Source organism: Manis javanica, chromosome 3 (assembly GCF_040802235.1).
Source record: "Manis javanica isolate MJ-LG chromosome 3, MJ_LKY, whole genome shotgun sequence".
In the NCBI taxonomy this organism is placed as follows: domain Eukaryota; kingdom Metazoa; phylum Chordata; class Mammalia; order Pholidota; family Manidae; genus Manis; species Manis javanica.
This window is the reverse complement of record NC_133158.1, coordinates 7,395,712-7,418,862: the sequence shown is the minus strand read 5'-3', so window position 1 is coordinate 7,418,862 and position 23,151 is coordinate 7,395,712. Positions and strand designations below refer to the sequence as shown.

The 23,151-nt window shown below is 45.8% G+C and overlaps 3 protein-coding genes across 14 annotated transcripts in view; all 3 read right to left on the bottom strand.

Moving 5' to 3' along the window:
- Window positions 1-4,001, bottom strand: part of PXK (PX domain containing serine/threonine kinase like) — a 62,170-nt gene extending 58,169 nt beyond the window's left edge. For 7 of the 11 annotated variants that reach the window (XM_073230765.1, XM_073230766.1, XM_073230769.1 and 4 more), the window contains exon 1: window positions 3,789-4,000. In XM_073230765.1, the coding sequence (XP_073086866.1) occupies window positions 3,789-3,890 (102 nt within the window). In that variant the 5' untranslated portion in view covers window positions 3,891-4,000. Of the gene's footprint in view, window positions 1-3,788 lie in introns of all 11 variants that reach the window. The other 4 variants (XM_073230775.1, XM_073230777.1, XM_073230767.1 and 1 more) reach the window with 1 other exon arrangement.
- Window positions 4,002-10,209: 6,208 nt separating this feature from the next.
- Window positions 10,210-11,158, bottom strand: HTD2 (hydroxyacyl-thioester dehydratase type 2). The gene has a single exon (XM_073230785.1). The coding sequence runs from the start codon at window positions 11,156-11,158 to the stop codon at window positions 10,652-10,654; it is 507 nt and encodes a 168-aa protein (XP_073086886.1). The 3' UTR covers window positions 10,210-10,651.
- Window positions 11,141-18,099, bottom strand: RPP14 (ribonuclease P/MRP subunit p14). 2 transcript variants are annotated; one of them, XM_017656797.3, is made up of 6 exons: window positions 17,728-18,099; window positions 14,820-14,917; window positions 14,631-14,715; window positions 12,453-12,529; window positions 11,780-11,858; window positions 11,141-11,333 (listed from the first exon to the last, which is right to left on the bottom strand). In XM_017656797.3, the coding sequence occupies exons 2-6, from the start codon at window positions 14,894-14,896 to the stop codon at window positions 11,277-11,279; spliced, it is 375 nt and encodes a 124-aa protein (XP_017512286.1). In that variant the 5' UTR covers window positions 14,897-14,917; window positions 17,728-18,099; the 3' UTR covers window positions 11,141-11,276. The 2 variants fall into 2 exon arrangements, with proteins under 2 accessions (XP_017512286.1, XP_017512287.1); XM_017656798.3 differs by lacking the exon at window positions 17,728-18,099 and adding an exon at window positions 17,428-17,696.
- Between the last annotated feature and the right edge of the window lie 5,052 nt (window positions 18,100-23,151).

Sequence of the window (23,151 nt, the reverse complement as noted above, 5' to 3'; positions counted from 1 at the left end):
ATGTGTCCTAATTTGGCATCACATTTGAATAGGCATTCTGGTAGTGTCTGAATAGAGTTTAAAAGGCTATAAAAAAAGGTCCCTGAGTAAGAAGCTGGAGCTCAGTAAACCAAGCCACAAAACGAACTTCAAAACCATCTGGGCTCTGACAAGATGCTGGTTGCCATGCATACACCTTATAAAACAGAAGACCTCAGAATCGGATAGAACAAAGTCTCTATGAAAGCAGAGGCTGTCTGGTTCATCATACCTCCAGCAAGTGTCTGGCACATAGTAGGGGCTTGCACATTTCTGTTGAGTGAATGAGGATTGGTGAACAAATAAACTGTGCAGGAATGCAGTTTCCACAAGTCAAAAGTTCAAGGAGAGATCCATTTTCAGTAAAGACCTTAAACATGTAATATCTTTTCCACAGATTTTTTTTAAATGGCCTGTTATGCCTTGAATATTACTAAAATTACCTTTTGTTTCTCAAGAACAAAATGGACCAAATGGGGGGTAAGTGGCAATTCAGATGAACCACATAGAAAAATATCTTAAAAGGAGAAAATTGGATTAAGTGCTACACATGACAGCATACTGACCAGCAAAAATCGGATATGCATATTGGATAACAACTCTCTCCAAAACTCGGTTTCCTCTGGTTTCTATTTCAGCTCGGTAAGCATTTTTTCAGTCTGTTGACTATAAAAGTTTCCCTCATGAAGCCATGAACTTATGTATTTCCCCTGTCTTCTTAGTGCTCCCAAACTTCCCCACAATTCACCTGTGTGGCTTTTTATCAGAAATTCCTTGTTTGAAAAATCCTTCCCTTTGCTCCCTCCCAGTGCTGAAAGCATCCTCTCCCTAAATACTGTCCTGCCTGATTTTTATGGAAGTTTCATTTCCTTACAGCAGAGGCCTGGTCTATTTCCTGAAGTCAAATCTACTATGCTCCATCAAAGTGAAAAGTAAATCATTCAAACCACAGTCAGGAACACAATTACCCATCCACCTGCACCCTTTCTGCCCGTTGCTGCCCGTTGCTCTTCCAAACAGGCCTTTCTGTGGTGACCTCATGTTCCCTTCATACTTGCATCTCTATTTTCTAATCCAAATAATTTTTCCCTCCCAACTCCATAAATTCTAAATCACATGTAAACTAAAGTTTCTTGCTATACATTCTGTTTCCCAAGGCTAAACAACCTTGATAACTGAAAGGAACTACAGACAGAAATTAGCTGACTTACAATAGTAACACCTTAACGTGTTTAATCCTTTGGATATATGTCGCCAGGGAGCCAATAGATGGAAGAAGGGATATGCTTTACAAATGCTTCATAAAGATTATTTCATTTGATCTTTGTAACAGCCTTGGGAGGCAGGCAGGGCAAGTGTTCATTACCCTCTTTACAGACGAGGAAACTAAACGTCAAACAGGTTAAGTGCCTTGCCCAACCAATGTCACATGACTAGCAAGCGTCAGCCCAAACCTGTGTTAAGGTTTGGCCTCTTTCAAACCACAAGCTGTCTACTATATACTCTCTCTGTATGTTTCTGTCCTACAGCCAAGGAGTAACTTCCTAGAGATTCACCATTTCAGAGGACAGCCCTCTGTCCTTTGAGACACCATCTCACCTTCAGCTAACAGGATGGAAAGCACCTTCGAGCTTCCCAATAGAAAACAATGCCCTTTTCTTCCACATACCACCCTTAAGAAAGACTTCTTGACAAAATAATTTCCAACAGTTCCTGTTTTAAAGGGACTTACTCATAAGGCACTGATAACACAGACAGTTTATATTGGTATATGATTTTCTCAGTAAAGTTCACGGATGATGCAACATTTCTCAGTCTCCGATTTTACAGCTAAAATGACAAGAATACAGAACAGTCAAAAATTACTCAAGACAATGCCACATTTTTTACTCCATCACATCTGCCTCTATGGGTCTCCTGTGAGTCACTGTCTTTTGTGTTCAGTCTTCATTATAGGAATTGCCATGCTCTACCTTAAATTATTTTACTTTATTTCTTACAGAAAAGCTCTGCAACAAAAATGGAATCATTACATCTTTCACTACCTGGCTGAAGCACCCACCCCTTCACTTAGCACCCCAGATGCCACACTGTTCTAATTTTCACCACTACCATTTTACGCAAACAGAAAGAGAGTCAAAGTAAGGTTGCAATTCATTTATTTATTCATCCAACACACTTATGAAATCCTCTCGGACACCAGGGACTGGGACCCAAAGATGAACAAGAAGTGTCCCTCCTCTCACAGCCTGGAGGAAACGAATAAACCGAACAAGATTAAGCTGGAGATGAGCACATGGCTTGGGACAGTGACCATCATGGCATGCTTCCTGGAAGTAGCGGTCTGTGAGCATTTATAAACATCTCTCTCTTTACTTTGAGCACAAAATAAACCTAAGGACTCAAGCCCGCTCCCTGAAAGGTTATGAGATTTACTTCCCAACAGTCAAGTTAAAAATCTAATTTATAGCAGAATTTAATCTTGACTCTCTGTCCTAAATTTCAACACCTGAGCCCACAATTCCTTACGCACAAATTAGAGGCTTAACAAATTCTGTCCTGTACAGCGCCCTCTTACAAGTCTGCAGAGCAGAATTAAAGATGGGCACAACAAAACAAATGCACTTCGGAAAAACAGAATCATTGTCCTAACTGGAAATGAACACTTCGAACAATCCAAGCCCTTACAAAGCATGGCTGTCGGAAGAGGAAACAGGTTCAAAAAGTCCCACTTTAATACAACAGAGTAAAAGGTCTCTTTGAAGTCACCAGAACAGCTTGAACAACAACAAAAACAAAACAGAAGGCTATTGTGGGGCTTCAGCCTCCAGATGATGAACCCCAAACACACAGCATGGGAAACAAACAAGCCTCTGGGCCGGAATCTGATTTGGTGATCTAACAAAACATTTCACTTTGAGGAATCTCCCTTCCCATTCATTATTTCCCAAAGTCAGTCCCACTGGCTGGCAGCTCCTGTTTTTGGGGGGATTTTTGCTAGTTCGTGGGTTTATTGCTTGTAAAGTATAATGCATAGCGTGCTTTTCAAAAAAAAGGCAGAGGCAAACGAAAACAAGCCTGGTTTTAAAGCCCCATAAAAGACAGTACATGTAACAGAAATGAGCTCTGCCTGTGTTTACTGTGAGGACCTATTACTCCTTTATGCTACTCCAGTGGATTTTAAACTCAAATGAATGCCACCACTGCCCACTAAAGAGCAGGTTAGAGGAGGGAAGGAGCACATTCACACACCTGTCTCAGCACGACCCCAGTGCCTCCCTCACCGTTTATGTCCTCATCGGGTACTTCCCCGAGGCTCCGCCGAGCAGCCGACCTGGAAATGGGGCTGCAGACCCCAGCCCCCTTCGCTCTGCAATCCCAACAAGCAGGCCTTAGAGTCTTCCTTCCATCTGGCCCGGCACACCCTCCTCCCTACCACTCCGATCCCCACCAGAAAGGAGGGAAACTCCTCGGCCCCGACGAGGGGGAGAAGGGGGCGGCACGGGTAAGAAGAGGACGCGAGGGTCCCTTACTCCCCCGGCCGAGGTGGGCCCAGGAATCCCCCGCCTCCCCGGGTCGCGGTCCTAGGCCCGGGGGGCTGCGGCCGCCACCCTCGGCCCGTCCAGACCCCAGCGCTCGCCTGGGCCCCCGCCCCTATGGGCCCGGGCCGCCGCCTGCGGTCCCGCCCCAGCGCCCAGCCCGGCTCGCCGCCCTCAGCCTCTCGCGGCCCGCAGCCGTCCCGCGCCGCCCGCCCGCCCGGGGCCGCGCACCGTGTGGGACTGCAGGCTCTGGCTCGCCTCGATGGCTGCTGTCAGCGGCACCGTGTCGTCCAGCAGCACCTTGCCGGCCGCCGGCTTCTCCATGAAGGCCATCCCGGGACGCCCGTCCGCACCGCCGCGAGACCAGGGGCAGGAACCCGAGGCGCCGACTCCCGCCGCCCGCCGGGCTCCGCCGCCGCCGCTGTCAACACGCGCCGCCCCCACGCGCCGCCGCCGCCCGCCGGGCCCGCGGGGTCCTAGCGCCGCGGGCAGCCGCCTCCGCCGCTGTCAACACCCTCCACCCTGCGAGCCGCCACCTCCCCGCGGGGTCCTAGCGCCACCTCGTCTGTCATCGTTGCCTGGAACAGCGCTTCCAAGCTCCTCACGGTCGCGCCGCAGACCCGGTACCCTTAGCACCGGGCTTCAGCCCCGGCGACACTTCACCCTAGGCCTTCACCTCCACAGATCCTCAGACCTGAATATCCTAAGCCCTGCGATCCAGGAACCCGCAGGTGCAGATTCCCAAACCAAGCCTATGTTGGGCTTTTCGCATTAGGCCCTCAGCAGCGGGGGCTAACTTGAGACCTTTACAAGTGGACCTTTCCCCACCGGGCTTCCCGGACACAAGGACCCCAAGACCCAGAAAAGGGATCTTCAGAATGGAAACTTCATTCTGAGTCCTGCAGACCCAGAAACTTCCCCAAACAGGCCCCTCATTCAGGTTTTACGGGAATCCTTGAACCTGGCTTTTCAGACTTAAAAACGAAAGAGCTCGGCCTTTGGAATTGGACCCCACAGTTGGAGTCCTTGGACTAAAGAACCCTCAGACCCAAGCTTTTTGAACGGAGGACTCTAAAAACTGGGCCTTGGTCCAGGTACGCCCAGCTTTTAGCTCAACCTTCAACGCCAGGAACACTCAAGCAAGATCCCTCAGACTTGGGGTCCTCAGTCCCACTACACTGGCTCCAAGAAGCTCACACCCAGAGCCAGAGAACTTTGTGATCAACTTTCCAGCCCCAAATTTGCCCCCCAGGCTGCCTAAACCCAAGGCCAAAATCCTGCCACTCCCCAGGTCTCCTCCCCCAACTCCCACAGAAATCCCAGCATACTGCTACCTCCCAGGGCAGCAGCACTCCAGGGACAGGGAAGGGTTAGTTTTGGAATTAGATGACCAGGATCTCCCGGGCTCTGGCATAGCTGTGTGACCTTGAGTAAGTTAGCCAATCTCTCTGGGCCCCCACTCCCCATCTGCAAAATGGTGAAAATAATATCTGTATGGGTAGGTTAGTATGAGGAATGCAGTAGGATGGGAAGGGGCTTGGCACTTAATAAAAGCTCTGACAATATTAGTTTCTTCCTTCCTCCACAGTTCACAGAATAGAGAGAGGGTTTCTCTTACATTTGTCTCCCCTAAGTTTCTACATTAAAGACAAGAGCTGAGTTTCTTGGTATTGCCATCACTACCAAATTTGACATCACAGCAAAGACCTAGACAACAGCTAAAGGGTACCCTCTCCAGATCTCAAACTTAATGAGACTTTTGGGTAATCCCAAGTGGCCAAGTAGCCATGACAGACTGACATAGGGGCCACTACCCAATGGAGAGACATGTGAAGATGAAAACACGGAACTTCATGATTCAGTCCTAAAATATCAGAACTCTTCCTGCATTCCATTTCTACTCCCGGTGTGTTTAACAGTGGCAGTCTATTAAAAACAAGACAGTGTATCATTTAGTGTGGATTCAACCTTTTACTTCCATTTCTTTAAGGTAAATGGATTACTTCATTGCCAATCACAGAAACCAAAATTCTGCTTTAGTCATTATTCCTGTTATCATGTGGACTGACCAAAACAAGGCCCTTCTCACCTACTACTGGTGGGAGGATAATTTGGTCTGACCTTTCCGAGAAGCATTTATTCATTCATCAATTATTTACTGAGTACTTACCAATGCAATAGGACTGGTGCTGGGAGCTGGGATTTGACAATACGTTTATCAAGGGCTTTGAAAATGTTTTCACCCAGCAATTTCACCTCTAAGAGGGTATCCTAAGGAAATAATCATAGATCAGTGCAAACACACAGCAAACAAAGATATTTAGCAATAGGGAATTGGACAAATCATGGTACAGTTATAAATAAAACATTTTTCAGTGATTAAAAATCAGATTATCAAAGCACATTTAATCATGTTGGGAAATGTTCTTGATACGAATAGTGGAAAAAAAGCAATATATGCATTTGTATGATCCCAAGTTTTGAAAATGTATTTGTAGGAAAAACACCAGAAGGAAAACACCAAAATATTAACTGTGGGTCTCTGGGTGGAGTGATCATGATACTTTCTGTTTTTATGCTTTTTCTGTTTTTCAAACTGTCTCTAATGAAAACTGTATCGTATGAGTCGAAAAAAGTAATGTCATTAATGTCATACAACTGAGCTGCAAAGGCCATAAAATAACAACCTTGTCTGGTCTTCGCACCTAGGAAAAGGAAACTGAAAGTGAGAAATCAGACATTTGATGGAACGAAGCCAGAGGCTCTCAATCTAGCCTTTCCTTTTCTCTGCAATTTTTGCTTGAAGTAAGCCCCTCAGAATAAACACTATGGTAAACCTTGTAATTCCATTTTTATATACCCAAATCAGTGCCTCTCCTCTGAGGATCCTGAACTTAAATGGACCCCCTGATCCTCTGAGACCAGGGCCTAAACCTTGTGACAGCCTCAACATCCATTTGGCTTTAGAGTGCGCGCACGTGCTTGCTAAACGTTTAGATAGCCTACAGGTTGTTTATCTAACAACTTGACGTCTGGCCAGATTGAGTGAAGATAATGAGCTTTAGTGAGGATGCTTCTAGACCCGGCAACTGCTACAAATCAGATCATAGGAGCTTGTGAAAAAATCAGTGCTTCCTAAGCAGCATCACCAACCGACTCAAAAGATCATCTTTACATATTCATGAATTGAATAGGAAACATTTGGTCAAACTCACATTAGATCACTCTTATTTCCATTATGTGGTGATACTTTTCATCACGTCACAAAGGAATTTTTGCCCAGTGTTTGTAAGGTCGTATAGCTAAGAGCCACCCTATAAATTGATAGTGGCCTAGAGACAGTTTTGGGGGCCTATTAATCCTGTTCCATTTATGTTGTGCCAGTGATGCAGGGCAGGGACATGGGACGAGCATCATGACAGTAAGAACAGGAGGGACCCCATCTTAAGGCTAAGATTCCATTTTAAAAAACCAGGGAGATAGGAAGTAAGACTCTCATATTTAGTAATCAGTCAACAACCTATCTTAGGTTGGGACAAGTAGTCCTAAATGATGTTTCACCAAGTGTGCAGAGAAACCTCCCCAGACCAGCTAACATTCTAAGACCCACAGTGGGGATGGAAATGCTTTGCAACCAGGTTGGCCCGGGTCTGAATTCCAGCTCTGTTCCATACTAGCTGGACCACTTTGGGCAAAAATGTAGCCTAAATGATATGTTTCACCAAGTGTGCAGAGAGAAACCAGCTGCCCGGCAACACCATTAGCCTTGGGTTTTCTTAGGATTTTGAACGTAAATGGTTCTTCTAGTTGATTTTGCTCTACCAAACTTTCTCTGATGATACTGAGAATCCTCATCTCCGCTGTGTTTGTAATTCAAATGAAGAGGAGCCAAGAACAAAGGAAGTGAAACATCTGGGACTCTAGAGATACTCAAAGGCAGCCCAAGAGTGACTTCACAGTGCTCCCACTCCGCTCAGATGGAGCCAGTTAACACATGAGGCCAACACATGACACGCTGCAAGTGGCACAGCTGCTCAGAGTGACAGTCAACCCTTGGTAGAGTATGTTTTAAGAACTTAATAGATGTAACAGCAATTTTCTTCAGGAGTAAATTGGTCTCTGAATCATACTCTAAAAACATAAAAGGAAAATGACTAATAATTCAGCACAAAATGAAAACTGGTGGTTACCTAAGAGGTACTGGTTTGCATTTGGCAATTTCTTCTTTTTCTAGATGAATATACACAAGTTAGGTCCACAAAATGAATGGTGGCTGTGGTGAAGCTTTCTCCCCATTACTACTTAAAATTTGTTGCTCAGAAAAAGAAATGAGTGGCATTTCACCAACAGGAAAATGTTTCTAGTAGAATATAAAAATCTGTTAAGCAATTTTCCAGTATATTAGGCTGAAGTTGGTTAAGATGGGTATATCTTTCTGTGGCAATCAAACATTGCATAAATTCCAGTCTTACAATACCCCTATGTGGAGAGCTAGTACAACTTGGCCTATTTTAGTCAGCACTTCTGTACTTACTTCCACATGTAACCTCATACAGTCAAAGCCACTACTCAGTATCTGAAAGAGGACTCTCTAATTTGAGGATCACTCATGATTCACAGAAGAGACCTTCTTTCTTGGCAGCATCTGTAGGGCTCAAAATGACAAAAGCAACCAGCCAGTTCTCCTGTAACCTGCTTAAATGACCTATGAGTGGTCAATGACCAATGACCAATGACCAATGACCAATGACCTGGCTCGAAGTGAAAGTACACACAATATCATTTACAAAGAAGTACCCCTAACTTCTTGCCTACTTCGCTCTTCCAACTTTTTACTATTTACAGAGATCAAAGACGACCATGACATTTAAGGAACAGTTAAAAAAAGAAAACGCTCATACTGAAGAGCTACTTTTGAGTTACACGGTATAAAATCAGCTGTTGGCCAGACATGACATCCCCTCTCCTCACCATGCTCAGCCTGCACATAATTCTTCCCCTTTAGACTAACCCTTTCTGCAATTCTGCTCTGAAAATATAACCACTGAATGTCAACTTAGAAAAAGGCAGTAAATCTGGGTGGGAGCCATCAAGTAATAGTACACTGGAAAATGCTACAACGGGAGCAGGGAATAAGATCTAGAACATTCTGAATATAAAAAGAATTCTATACAATGGTCATTCTAAATACCTTAATGCCACATAATAAAATACTATTACAGAAACGTTAAGTTCTCCAGCAGTGGGAACATTCTAAGACCCACAGTGGGGATGGAAATGCTTTGCAACCAGGTTGGCCTGGGTCTGAATTCCAGCTCTGCTGCATACTAGCTGGACCACTTTGGGCAAATGACACAGCATCAGTCTGTTTCCTTGCCTACAAAATGGGACATTAACTTCATACAATTGTTTCAAGGACCAGAGTTGAATGTAGGAAACTGGCTCATCAGAAAAAAAGGGTGGCTATTAGTATTACTGATCACATCACACTCCCATCTGTGGACCCATATTTCAAAACTGCTGCTAAGTCCCAGAGCACGTGCTCTGCAGGAGTAGAGGGTCTTGGCTTCAAGTCTGTATTTTGTACCTCAAGTACCTCATTTCGTTGTTCTGTGTTATCTTACATAAAATTCAGCATGTGTAGTATTTCACCTATAAATAAGCCTTCTTCAGGTAGATTGGAGCCACACACGGTGCCCATTCTGCAACCCATGAGAGGGGCATTCCGGCTTCTCACGCTGACTTTGGTTATCTGCACCTCACCACCACAGACTAGAGCATGATACAGTACTTGTTTAAAAATACTCACTTCATGTGCACCACTGCCCTCTAGGGACGAGAATAATTCTTTCTAGTGATCTGCTTAACTATCTCCTTGATGTAAAAAATTAAAACGTCTAGTTACTGAACCAACAGGAGGAGAAACCTTTTTCCTGGAAATGTGGATTGATCCAACCAGCTACACTTGATCTCATCTTCCTGATCAAACATCTAGCTGTGGTCAGAGCTGCCATGTAAAGCCACAGAGCACAGGCATACCACAAGTATGTTCTGTTAGACTGCCTTAGGCATTGGATGTGTTGGGGACGACCATTTACTACCAACACACTAGGCAAATTTCCTCTTCAATACCCCTTAACTCTCAAGAATTTGACCTCCACAGTATGTCTTATATTTCTTATTTCCTATAATTTTTTACAACAAGCACATACTTTATATAACAGGGAGGGGATGCCCACATTTCCAAGGGAGGAATAAGATAACCTGGATTACTAAAGTAGAAACTATGCACTCAAGATCAATTTCAGGCTTTGCTGACATTGTGAATGACAGGTCTATGAATCTGTTTCACCGTGGGGAACCTCTAACCTCACTCACAGGGGAGAATGCAATAGTAGCTACTGTACCCAGGCTAGGCCTTGTGCTCAGTTATCTGTTCTCTCCAACAGAGCTATGTGGTAGGTGCTGCTACCCGTGCTCTATAGATGAGACCCAGGGAGTTTGCCTACTGGCCCAAAATCTGCACACAAGCCCTTCTCCAGTAACAGGAAAACCATCTGAAAGCCAAGTGCTGCTGAAGGTTGACCAAGATACCATCTTGCTGTAAACGGTTAATGAATTACAATAAACTCCAACCCAGAAACTGCTGAAGAACAGTATCTAAGAATATTTATTGTTAAAAGGTAGGTACTCAGAAATAACCCTCCTTCTATCATTGCCTTCAGTAATTAACTGCTAGCTAGTTATAAATTCAGTGAGAAACTTACTCTACACATGTATAGGGTCTGTGTTACCCAAATAGACATCTAGCTGGGGTTGAAATCCTAAAAGTAGAACCTTTAGCTAAATTATAACCTTCTCAATATTTTTCATTTTAAAACCCTAAATAGATGATGCATACACTCAAGTCGATGTGAAGCATAAGGCCAAACTGGTAAGTGGACATTTGAACACCTCTCCACCTGCTCCCCTGTCCGCTGTGGGCTTCTGGGTCTATCAGCCCTTTCTTGGTGAAAAGCAGCAATCCCCGTTTTCCTCAGAGGCTCTTCAGCAGTAACACTGATGCCTGAACTTGTTACCTTTAAATACGTATGTCAGGACTGGGGGGCTTCCGGGACCATAACTTTAACGCAGCCTTCCATAACTGTCTTCTTACTTTCTGTTACGAAACACGACACCGCAATAAAAGCAATGAAACGCTTCAGCTTTTTCACTTCTGCAGAAGCTAAAACAACTTCCCCAACATACAAAGGGGCTGGAAAGTTAATTTCCTGGGAAAGAAATACACAGCCTGGCCCTGGCATCTTAGTACCTAGAAGAGCTGAAATAAGTCCATTGATCAAAACTCCATGTACAATCGTCTTTCCAAACTTGGTGCGTTTTGCAAAATCTTCATTTAAATGCAAGGGATTGACATCCCCCGTTAACTGTGAGAAGGCGACCACATCCCTCTGCGTGAAAGCTCTGCTGAGTTCAGCCCGGTCTCCAACTCTGAGGTGCATATGCTTGAAGTGCCACCTGCTTAGCACTGGCTGATCCAGGCAGAGTTTCCTCTGAAGCCCACCCCACCAGAGGCGATGGTTAGAAAGCACGGGGAACATCCTCAGCACCCTTGATTCCGCAAGTAGGAGCTTTTACCCTGCTTCAGTCTTCAAACATTAGGTTGGCGTCCAAAAGTACTTTTGAGAGCAGAGGAATGTTTCTGAAGTTGAAGACTAGTCAGTCCAATACTAGTTCTCTACTATTGCCAGATAATGCAAGGAGAAATGGAGAAACCTGTAAGAGAAAGAAAAAAGTTAACAAAATAGCGATAAAACTGTACTGAAATACAGAGCAATGCAGAAACATGCCCAGTTTTATAGGATGCCAAGCTGATAGCATTTAGAAGAGCATCCTCAGAGAGCTACGTGGTCATGATACGCTGAGCATTCCAATAAATATGGCATTCAACAATAAATGAAAAGTTAATACTTTTCCACAAGAGTTCCAAGTTTTATTCCAAAACATCTCCCATACAACCTAAAATCTAAATGCTTTGCCTCACATTTTCAAAGACAATGAAGTCTTGGACTTCCCACTCTCTATACCACCCACCACCCCCCTTGCTCCAGGCTGGACGATGTTAACCATACTACGTTTATGCAGGCACAAAAACAGGACACTTATTAAAAAGCAATTTAAGCCACTACCCAGCCTTGTCTGGAATATGGAATAGTCTTTACCTGAATTACTTTGAAGGCACATTTATTGCCTCTATAGCATCCAAATAGGGTCAAAGAGCTCCACAATTTGACAAGACCACTGCAGAAAAATCAAGAAAGCATAAAGATTTGTCCATACAACATTTCCCTAGTATTTTTTTAAGCTGAGATACCTATGGTAAGATGCACAAATTTTAGTGTATAGTTTGATGAATTTTGATATATATACTCATGTAACCATCACCCAGATCCAGATCAAGATATTAAACATTCTAATTTTTCCCCTTCAATTATTTCATCATCCTTCCGTCCCCTCCCTTGTACTTTTCTTAGTAATATTCTAGGAAGTAGTTTCTTCCAGAACACCTAATTTAAATGAGAAAACACTGTAAGTAAAAGCTTATGTCATAAGCCGAGAATTAAATGAACTTCAATTAGGAATGTTCCTAAAATATACTTTTCTGAGTTTGCAACCACAACCATCAGTAGGGAAACTGTGCAGCTGTAAGCAAACAGCAAGTTTTGCTCTCTAGAGTATAAGCTCCTGGCAGACTAATGGTTACATTCTCCCCAGTTTAAGCTTCCAAAAGCTGCTCAGAATTCTCTTCTCACTCTCAGAACAGAGCATTTTTCTCTTTTTCTCCATCCGTTTCCCTGCTCTGTTATCCTAGAAGTGTCCCAGTATCTGTCATACCTGCTACATATTCTCAAGACGGCTGACAAGGTCCCCTCGTCATAGGTCAGGAGGTCCAAGGGTAAGGCAGCATCAGCCTGAGCATGGGATGATACTATTAACAGGCCATCATAATTACTCTAATCACTAATAATTAACAACTAATCCTGCCAACGGCTTTTCTCTTCCAGAAAACCAGGATTTGGATCAATGGCGCTGGAGCACGGGGCACGCTTATTCACGATTCCCTCGACTGCAATGTTCTTCCTGTTCCTCTTCAGACCGCATGTGCCTCTTCACTCTTCAAGTCTTTGTTTAGATTGTTCCTTCCCTGACCCTCAAGAAAGCCTAACCGTGTGCTATGGTCTTCCAAGTACAGGACCCACGTGCCTCCTCTTTCGTAAGACTCATCATTCTTGCCATTTAACTGGTTGATGTGGTTTCCTACTAAAATCACCAAGGCACAGGACGTGCCTCCTGGTCACAGCTGTATCTCCAGGAACCAGGTTTTATACCTCACGTACAGAAGGTGTAGATGTTTTTTTCCTTAAACATTTTATTTCGAAAAACTAGTCACGGGAGATTGTGCAGAAATGTACAGGAAGGTCCCCTTCCCCCAGCTTCCCCCAGTGTCAACATCTGGCATGACTTTAGGAAACTCAAATTGATAAACCAGAGTTTATTCAGATTTTACCAATTATGCACACTTATATTTGTGTGGGAGCCCATGTGTGCACAGTTCTATGCAATTTTACCACATATGTTGTTTCACCACCACAATCAAAATACAGTAACTATACCGTTACCACAGGGCTCTCTCCTTCTGTCCTTTACAGCCACACCCACTACTCCCCCACCCCAGGCAACCACTAATTTTTCTCCAGGTCATATAATTATGTACTTTCAAGAGCATTATATAAATGGAGTCACCCAGTATGTCATCTTTTGGGACTTTTCATTCAGCATTAATCCCCTGGAGGTTCAGTCAGGCTGCTGTGTGTATCTATAGCTTGTTTCTTTTTATTACTGAGTATATCCCATGGCATGAATGTACCACAGTTTAACTAGTCACCTACTGAAGGTCATCTGGCTTATTGCAACTTCCTAAGATGTTATGGATGTTTCTCTCTCTTCTTCTCTCTCCCTTTCCTCCCCTCTCCTCCCTCCTCTCCCCTCCCCTCCCCTTCTCTCCCTCCCTTCCTTCTTTCTTTCTTTTTTTAAAGAAATTGCCCTTCTGCGTTCTGAAGTGGCCATAGCACTTCACATTCCCACCAGCAATGCAGGAATGAGATGGTTTCTCTGCATCCTCGCCAACACCGTTATCACTATTTTTTATTTCCGTCATTCTGCTAGGTATGTGGTGACATCCCACCGTGTTTTTTATGTGCATTTTCCACATGCCTAATAATGCTGAATACCTTTTCATTCATGTGCTTCTTTGTCAACTGTTCATTCTTTTTAGTAGAAATGTCTGTTCCTGTCTTTTGCTCATTTCCTAACTGGATTGTTTGTTTTTACTACCAGGTTTTGAGAGTTCTTCCTATGCTAGATATTAGTCCTTTATCAGATATGTGGTTTGCAAATATTCCCCCCCAGAAAAAAAGAAACCTACAATCTGTCCTTTCATCCTCTTAACTGAGTTTTTTGTGGAGTAAAAGTCAATTTTGATGAGATGCTTAGCAGGTTTTGATTTGACGAGAGTATATGAATCAGGAAATAAATCCTGAAAATTATCTTTGTTCTCTCTCAAAACTAGTTGTTTCCAAGTGAATGCTAAAACAAGACTACTCAAAGTGCTGGTCAGTGATAAGATAAGGAGCTGTATCAGAAAGTAAATCCACAGCACTTCACTAAGCGCAGTTTAGTTCAGCTCAGTCTTTTGCACAGGAGCCATTCTCAGTAAAGGAAGCAGTGTGCTGATTCACATTCTGGGGCGAGCCATCTTTGCAATGGGCAGAAAAAGTTCGTGGGTTGCTAGCCTGGACCATACTTTGGACTACCACTGCAATCAAGCTTCCAGCAAGTTCCTTGCCAAACAGAAGGCACAGTAGCACAAACCTATCAAAAATACATCATTTCTGAAAGTCGCCTTCTTTTTCAAATATGGTTTTAAAGCTGCAGAACTTGGTTTAGCAAGCGTTCTTTCAGTATTTCTTACAAAGATCTTAAGAGTATTTTGTCTACTAGGTGATTCCGTACCTCCCCAAACAGGTCCTTCAAGGCTGAAATCAGCAACTGTTTGAACTGTGCAGCATTCAGTCCAACCCCACGATCTTGAAATTCTCTGGAGAAAACATTAAAAAGAAAAAAAAAGGTGTATTAAATTTCATGCTATTCAGATTCATTAAAGAAAGTAATCAAAAGTATAACTTAAGAGACTGAACTTACAGGCAGACTTTCATGTAGTGATGCTCAGAGGGATTTTTGTAAACTATTCTTTCATACGTGGTAGGGGGTACTGGCATCTTTTCCAGTGCTGACCAGACCTATGTGGAGAGTCAAGAGGGTCAGAAATTAGCAAGGAACAAGCTGTTTTTCACTTTTTAAATGAGAAATTTGACTTACATAATTTTCAAAAGAACTCCTTATACAGTAACTTATCTAATTCTGGTCAACCTGTTACCCATACAGACACAAAGGCAGTTTCTCTATTTTCTATATGCCCAGCGACTGTATTCTTATTTAAATTCTAATAACATAACCCCAGCAAACAGTCTTCCTTACTGAGAACCCAGCTCTATGCTAATGTCTCAAGAAATGTGCCCACAAAATGATCCTATGAGGTTAAAGCTATTCTTATTCCCACTTTTAAGAAGACAACTTTGAGGCTTGGCAGATAGGTAATACCTGCCCAAGGGCACACAGGAATTCCAATCACTCCTGAGACCCCTCAAGCCCGCTCTGGTGAGATGCCTCTTAACCCAAAAAGAAAATAAAACCATAAAGGAGTAAAATCTGGAATCTGTAAGCCCTCTTCTTGTTTACTTTCAGTCAACAGACCATGCACAGAATGAGGGGTGGTAGTTCTGCTGTTCCCTCCTATGCTCAGTCTGTCTGTTCTCTGTTCTGGAGGCCAGGTCTGGACAGGGCTAACTGGAGGCCCCATGAAAGACTGAGCTTAATCAGTAAGGGGTCTGAGAGGAGGAATCCCTGGAATGGGCACTCAATGCCATTTCTAAGAGATACGGAACTCCCACGAAACGCGAGCATGCAGATCTGCCTGGAAAGAACCCATCCCTGGCCCCACCCCCACCTCACTCTCCCTCTGGGTGGCTCCTACTCTTCCTTTGAATTTTAACTTGAAGTTCTCCTCTTCCAAGAGTTTCACATCTTCAAGGAAGCCTTCTTTGACATCCTGTTCTAAGTTAGGTTCCCTCCTTATGCAATCTCTTAACATTGTCTAATATCTGGCTCCCCTATCACAGGAACCAGGAAACTGAGGCCCAACCAAGGAAAAGGATTCATCCAAGGTCACACAGTTAAAGATCAGAAGATACAAACACGTCTCTGGGTCAGGCCCAGTTCCAACCACTCCCAGATAATGATCTCCAGAGAAAATGAGCTGTCAGGGTCAAGGAGCTACACCCAACCATCCAAGCAATGTGAGCATTTACTGTGTCTCGCACAGAGTACGTATTCAACACTTACTGACTCTATGAATAACTGAATGATGTTGGGTTAGGCCTATGTTCAAGAGTATCTTTAGAGTTTCAAGACTACAGCATTAGTTACCCAGTGCTTCTTTCCTGATCTAGTCTTCCCTTGACTGGAAGGGCAAAAGAACAGGACCCTTGGTCATTTCATCCACTGCCTGGCACCTGATAGGTGTTTCTTAAGCATTACTGCCTGCCTTAATGGAGCTGGCTGCCTGAAGTAGGGGAATGAGATTGGGTCAGGGCTCTGGGATGCCAATAACAACCAAAACTTAATGAATGTTCTGGAAATGGATTTTTGGTGACGGTTGCACAACGTGAATGTACTTATTGCCCGTGAACTGTACACTTAAAAATGCGTAAAGCCTATAGTATGTACATTTTACAAGGAAGAAAGAAAAAAGACTTAAGGAGAGAGTGTTTACTAATCAGCCACTTCTCTGGAGGCCCAAGCCTCAGGGTCATTGACAGTATTGGCCTCTGCAGGCTGTCCTGAGATTAAAGATGACGCCTGGGAAGGGCTCCATACAGCCTGGCATGTTCACCAGGCTCACAAAAATGTAAAAGCACTTCTACAGTCACTGTCATCATCTTTGAAGTCAGCCTTTTTAACGGGATGCTCACTAACTGATCTGAGTAATAGGTGTCCCTGCTTCCCTCGCCAGTCTAGTCTCTACAGCAGCCAGTGAACCAATTAAAACCCATTCAAGCCCCGCCATTCCTCTGCTCAAAACCTTGCAATGGTTCCCGCCTCATTCAGAGTAAAACCAAACTCCTTAAAGACGCCTGCCGGGCCCTACCGGACCCGCGCGGTTCCCTGCAGGCGCTCTGACCTCAAGTCCCACCATTCTCCCCTGTTATACGCCCCCACCTCTGGGCCTCGCTCCCGGCTTTTCCACAGGCGGGGAAACTCTCCCTCCAGGTGACCACATGGTCACGCCCTTGCCTCCTATGGGCTCTGCTCAAACCTCACCCCTCGATTTGGTCCAGGGATTATTTTATCTAATAAGGCCAACCCCTCAGTCCCCAGCTCTCTTTTTTCCCTCACAGCCGGTAACGACCGCTGTTACCGCCTCCTAAACCGTAACTGTGTAAACCGCTTATTCTCCATTTGTACTTCCCTCCCCTGCCCCAACAGAACGTACGTTCCACAGAAAAGACTTCGTTTGCCTCAAGTCAGTGTTTCCAAGAACCTAAAGCAGCGCATCGCACACAGAGTAAGCACTCAACATACTTCTGGACTAAATGAAGGATTTTTTTTTTAAAGCTCGATCCCCTATTGTGGGTATTCAGACTGTTTTCGACTGTCATCGGTTAACGTCCCCCATTTGTTCAGCGCCCACCTGGCGCCGGCGCGCTCTGCACGCGGGGTCCGGCTCAGTCCTCGCAGCCGTCCTCTGCCACCGAGACCGGGTAGCGCAGAGGCCCGAGCAGGCCGGCAGCCCGGCCTCAACCTCCGCGCTCAGCGTCACCGGCAGGAGCGGATGGAGGGTTCAGGCCGCCCAGGATCGCGCTCCGCCGCTGTCGCCGTGCGCATGCGCACCGGCGAGGGCGTTCTTCGTCATCAGGCCGACTAAACCCTCTCCGGGAAAAACAGCCGCCCTGCTGCAAGTTTCCGCCTTCGCGCTCTCCGACATACGAACCTGACGTCTCCCGGACTCCTGTTGATTGAAGGGATACGCCAAGGCTTGGAACTCCCCACGCAGAGGCCGGAGTCTGAGTCGCAGAAACTGCTGGCCTGTTCACGTTTGGCTCCTTACGTTCCGCCCCCCGGATTCTGACACCTAGGCGCGGATATGACGTCAGCGCGTGGAGTCCTCCCGAGGACCCAGGCGTGAATCCCCACCCGAAGCCGAGGCCGGCGGATCTTAGCGCCCTCTGCTGGCCAGTCCGGAGAAAGCCGTGCGCGCAAATGGGTGTGGGATAGGGAAGCTTATTCAGCCCTGAAACTTTCTTCAGTCAACCATTTATCCGTGCATTCACTCAGCAAACTTTTATCTGAACATCTACTTCAAGCACTCCCCACGGACGGAACCTGCTCTCTCTCTGTTCCTTGCGGCTCCCAGCACATGGTACGTGTGCTATCCGAGTTGACTGGAAAAGACCCAGATGCTTTTATCTGCAAGCCAAATTTCATCTATTCATTTATTCAAGTGCTTGCTAAGCCGCCGTTATGTGCTAGATACTGGTAACAAAGTGTTTGATTGTAATAACTATGATGAACATTTGATAAAGTCTAAAAAAGAAAAAAGTGATAGCTATTTCTTTTAATTAAAGTATCATTGATACATCAACTTATGAGTTTCAAATATACAACACAGTGGTTCAACAGTTGCCCATTTTAAATTGTCACCCATCTAGTGGGGACACTATCAACATAGGCATGTTTCAGAATCATTAACTGTATTCTCCATACTGTACTACCATCCCGGTGACCAACTCATATTGAGAATTAGTGATTGTGAATTACTGTGCCCCTTTATCCCCTTTCCCCAGTCCCCCTAAACTCCCAACCTCTCCCCCTTGGTAACCACCAGTCCCTTGCACGTGTCTGAGTCTACATAGCAGCTAGTATTTATCATGTATTCTCCCTGTGCCAGGCACTGTGAAAACATGTTAGCTCACGAAATTCCCACACAGTTCTAAGCTGTTTTTATAATCATCCCCATTTCACAGAGGTGGAAAGAAGTACAAGAGGCTAAGTTACTTACCTAAGGTCAGTTTTAAGTCGTGAGCAGGCCATCTGACTCTCCGTGGTGCTCTTCAACTGCACCGACCCACCACTGTGTGATGAGAGTCTGGGGCACGCAAGGCAGAGGGGCTGGGGTTGCCAAAGCCCCAGGGTGAGCCCCATGAGGATGGGGCCTTGTCTCTTGGCTCACCACTGCATTCCAGTGCCTGGCAGCCAACCCCTACTTACTGAATGCAGTAGTTCAGAAGTGGGTGTGCTGTGCCTGCATTCGAGGCAAAGCATTGCCTGCATAGTCAAACCTGAGCCAGGGTCCACTCGGACCATCTCATTTCTTTTCTCTCAAAATCCTGTCTGCTCTTCCTAAAGCCTCAGTCCTTGGTTGCAGCAGTGTTCTCCAGTCCTGCAGCTTCTACTTCCCTCCCTTCTCCCCAGAGAGGAGACAGCACTTGTTCCAGACGTAAAAGAAATGGCAACATGGACCCCACAGACTGCGGCACTTTCTTTCTCAAAGAGGTTGGATCTTGGGAGCTGCCCAGACTCACTTCACATCCATCCTTTGCCATTTATTCAACTTTCCGACATCTATCCCGTGGACAGATTAGAAGTTTAGTAGTATCTATCTCAGAGTTGTAGGGAAAAATAAGTCGGTGTAAAGTCTGGCACCCAGGAAACACTCCTTAATGGGGAGACCCCCCTCAACCAGCTCCCTGGCAGAGTCATTCTGCCAAAGTGCAGCTCAGAGAACAGAACAGCCATGTATTTTGGACTTTTCAAGAACTTGCATAATTTTCACTTTTCTGCATCAGACTCTGTAGCTCTGGGAGGAGGGCTTCCCTACCCAGACACCCGTTTGCTAAGAATTCAGTGAGACTGAACTGAGGCAAGGGCAGCAAGTGGGGAATTAAAGGATCAGTAAATTTTGCAGAATTACCTGGAGGACAATAATAGACGAGAGGAGACTTGGCGTCTCTCACCAGAGATGAGCATCTTGAGACCGCTTGACCAGTCTACACCCTCTAGTCCTTTGTCACATTCCTGAAAATCCTTAAAAGAGGGAACCTCTAACCTTCCAGAGCGCCTCCTCACTCTGAGGATGCCCGCACTTCTTCTCTAAGAGTGTAACTTTAAATAAAACCTTTACTGTGCCTCACTACTGTGTCTCTGCCCTTCAATTCTTTGTTGCGGCAGGGACAAGAACTCAACACCCCTCCTAACAGCTGAACTGCCTGTGTTTTTATCCAGCAACCCTAGGAGGTGAGAGAAAGAAAACGGGGTGTAACCTCTCAGGCATCTCCTGTCTTCTGAGGGTGGCTCTGGGGAAACACGGCAGCTGTGATCCCTCAGCAGGTGGGGCTGTGGGAGCAGCCCTTGGTAAAGGGGACCTGGGAAGGACAGCCTCCCTCACTGCAGGCAGGGCTCAGGGACAGCCCATGGGTCAAGGGTATGAATGACCAGGAGTCTCTGTGCAGACTGTCAAGTCCAAACCATCCCCACGCCCCAGGGGAGTAGCCTGGTCCTCGCCGCAGCCCCCGCCCCAGTGACCTCTGAAGTTGTTCTTTCCCCTTCAGAGTCATTCCCTTGCTTGTAAGTTGGGGCTGGAGCTAGAGCCGAACTATTTAATTTGGTTTCATCTGGCATTTCTGAAATGTATTTAAATGATGGAGAAACCTCCCCACTAAAGGGGTCCATGATCCCAGGAAAGGAAAATTTGGGGGAGGGGATAACCATCCTATAAATAAGCAGCCTATTTCAGGAGGAGCCTAAGGTCCTTTCTTAAAATTCAGAGATCCTCTCCCAGGGATTTAGTGGGTTCCCTGCAAAGGAGTGCACCCTCTGTGCAGCACCAGCCCCCTTTCTCTGGAGGACTCTGGACTCCCATTACAGAAGCCTGGGAGAATCTGTGGGTTCTGACCCCCAGGGGGCCCAAGATACAGATGTAGGGGGTGAGCCACAGTAACATCCAGCATGACCTCTTTTATGTAAAAAAAGCAGACCAACCACAAAGCAACCCCGCAAGGCCTCTCTATACATATGTATGTAGGTACAAACATCCTTTTTTTAGCCTTCATTTTGTCTGATTTATTTTGGAGTGACAGGGTGTCGTTTTTATAATACTAATAATTGTTAAATAAAAATCAGGACTTGCCCTTTATAGTCACAAGAGGGAGCTGTGGACCACACCCACCCCTATGCGGGGCCTCTCCATCTAGAACACTTGCTGCAGATGCAGTCTCCCGCCCCTCACCCCTCACCCCTCACCCCTATCCCCCGAGGCAGAGGAATGGCTACAGGGAATGCAAGCTCTCCGTTCCTTCTGCGCAATCCTGAAATCCTACAGAAATCTGGAAACCAGATCTTTTTTCATCTGGCACCAACGCTTAGTCTGAACTGAGTTGAAGCTTTATATAGCTTTTGGCCCACTTACAGTGGATATTCTGACACTGCACAGCAGAAATATGAGAGCGTTGGGTCATGTAAGGTGGTGCCAGACCCCACTGGGGATGTTACATATATACAGTATATCCACCATAACAATCAGAACACTTCTACATTTGGAATCACACCTGGGTCTTTGAGCCTTAGGTAAGGGGTCCTAGACCTGCACTCATGTTTATAGTTTGCCTTCTGCAACAGTTACACACTGAAAAGCCAGCTTTCACCTTGAGTCATTAGGATTGGCACCTCCATGACACTTTCTGTCCCCAAGGTTCCCTCCTTCTCCCATCTCCTGCGGGAGCAGAGCCCTCCTGGAGAAATCCCCATCTGTGTGCTTAGAGGAGTGAGGTTAGAAGATTCCAAAGTGGAAGGGTCAGAAGAGCAAGTCTTCCTATTGTCAGGGGAGTGTTTCTGTGTGCGCATGGGTGACCGAGACAGGCAGGTGGATGTGACACAGATAAAGTAATGAAACAGAGATGGGGGCAAGCGAGAGGAGGAGAAGACAGACGCTAGGAGAGTTCAAAAAAGAAAAAATGCTCCTAAACATGGCCAACGGGTATTTCACCCATCATTTCTGGAGCGGACCTGGTGAACTGCCACTTTTAATCAAAGACTTGTCTGTCTAGCTCAGGAAGTTCCCCACAGCAGAAGGCTGGTTCCTGTGGGTGTTAAAATCCGCATCCATCATCTTGGAACAATGTTAAGTAACCAACCGGATTGTCCTGAGAGTGATCCCCAGGGATTGGGAAGTAAATAAGGGGCCTAAAATCCAGCATTTATATTTAACTAAAACCTACAACTTGTCTGAGGGCAGTGGGAAAGTGCCTGGCTGGTAAGAAGTCCAGGAGGTTGACCTTCCCCTTCAAAGGCCGCCTGAGCAGATCCCGGGCAGAGCTGTGGGTCGCTTCTGGAGTGGCAGCTAGGAGCAGGGCCACATCTCGTGACCACTCTCCGTGTCTGGTGGAGGAGCAACAAGAAAGGTAGAGAAGGCTTTTCCCCTCCAGAAAACTGCTTTGGAGGAACAGTGTTGATTATAATTGCAAGTACTAGGAGGGATGAAGGTTATCAGCAGGGTGAACAGAACCTTCCAGAGAGGGAGTGACACCAGTCCTGGTTACTAAAGAGACTGGAAACAGGGCAGGCTGGGCCTTGAGGCACCCTTAGCAGGGTAACACTGGAATCCGGATGAGCTGGTTTCCTGCCGAGCAGGAGGCTGGGCCATGAGATGCCCAGGAACTATTGGGTCACCTTCCTCAGCAGGGGCCCTGGCATTTGCCCATGAAAACATTGTTTTTTGCAAGTCACTTTCCAACATAAACCAAGACACATCCCTCTGCTTGTTATCTATGTGACCTTGGGCAAGACACTTTATCTCTCCAGGCCTCGGTTTCCTTGGCTGTGAAATGGGCACAGGTCCCGCATCCCTCTTAGGGCTGTGTAAGGGTTTGAGAAGGTGATGCATGGAAACCACTTAAAAGAGTGCCCGGCATGCAGCGCGTCAGTCAGTCCCCCAACCTGGCCTGACATCCTTTATAATCTCTCAGTGCTTTCTGGAAACTTCTTGAGACAGAGCAACAAGTTCCCTGGTTTGGGGAATATGCCCTGGAGCTCAAGTGGCAGACAGACTGACACCCGCGGAGAGCACCATCAAACTCCTGTGTTTCCTGCATCCGACATTCCTGGTTTCACCCCTGCCCTGGACAAGAAGCCCAGACTGAGGCCAAATTAAGTCTTAACCATTGCCCATCCCTCAGCCTTTGTGACACCAGCCTGATACCAGCTTGGGGGCTGCCTCTGCAACAGCAGCCCAACAGGGCAGTGGGATTAAGGGTCCACTTGTGATTCCCGGGGCTTCCCATTGTTATTTCAGAAGCTTCTGGCAGTCTTTCAGGCAGGGCAGTGATGAATGACCCCTTTCTTCTTCCAAGACTGTCATCAA

Excerpts from the sequence above, each read along its gene's own strand:
- RPP14 (XM_017656797.3), bottom strand. The coding sequence starts at position 14,896 with ATGCCAGTACCCCCTACCACGTATGAAAGAATAGTTTACAAAAATCCC. Across the intron at positions 14,716-14,819 it reads CACTACATGAAAGTCTGCCT|AGAATTTCAAGATCGTGGGG; the intron begins GTAAGTTCAGTC and ends TGTTTTCTCCAG. Across the intron at positions 12,530-14,630 it reads TGAAGGACCTGTTTGGGGAG|GCTGATGCTGCCTTACCCTT; the intron begins GTACGGAATCAC and ends TCCCATGCTCAG.
- HTD2 (XM_073230785.1), bottom strand. The coding sequence starts at position 11,158 with ATGTTCCCCGTGCTTTCTAACCATCGCCTCTGGTGGGGTGGGCTTCAG.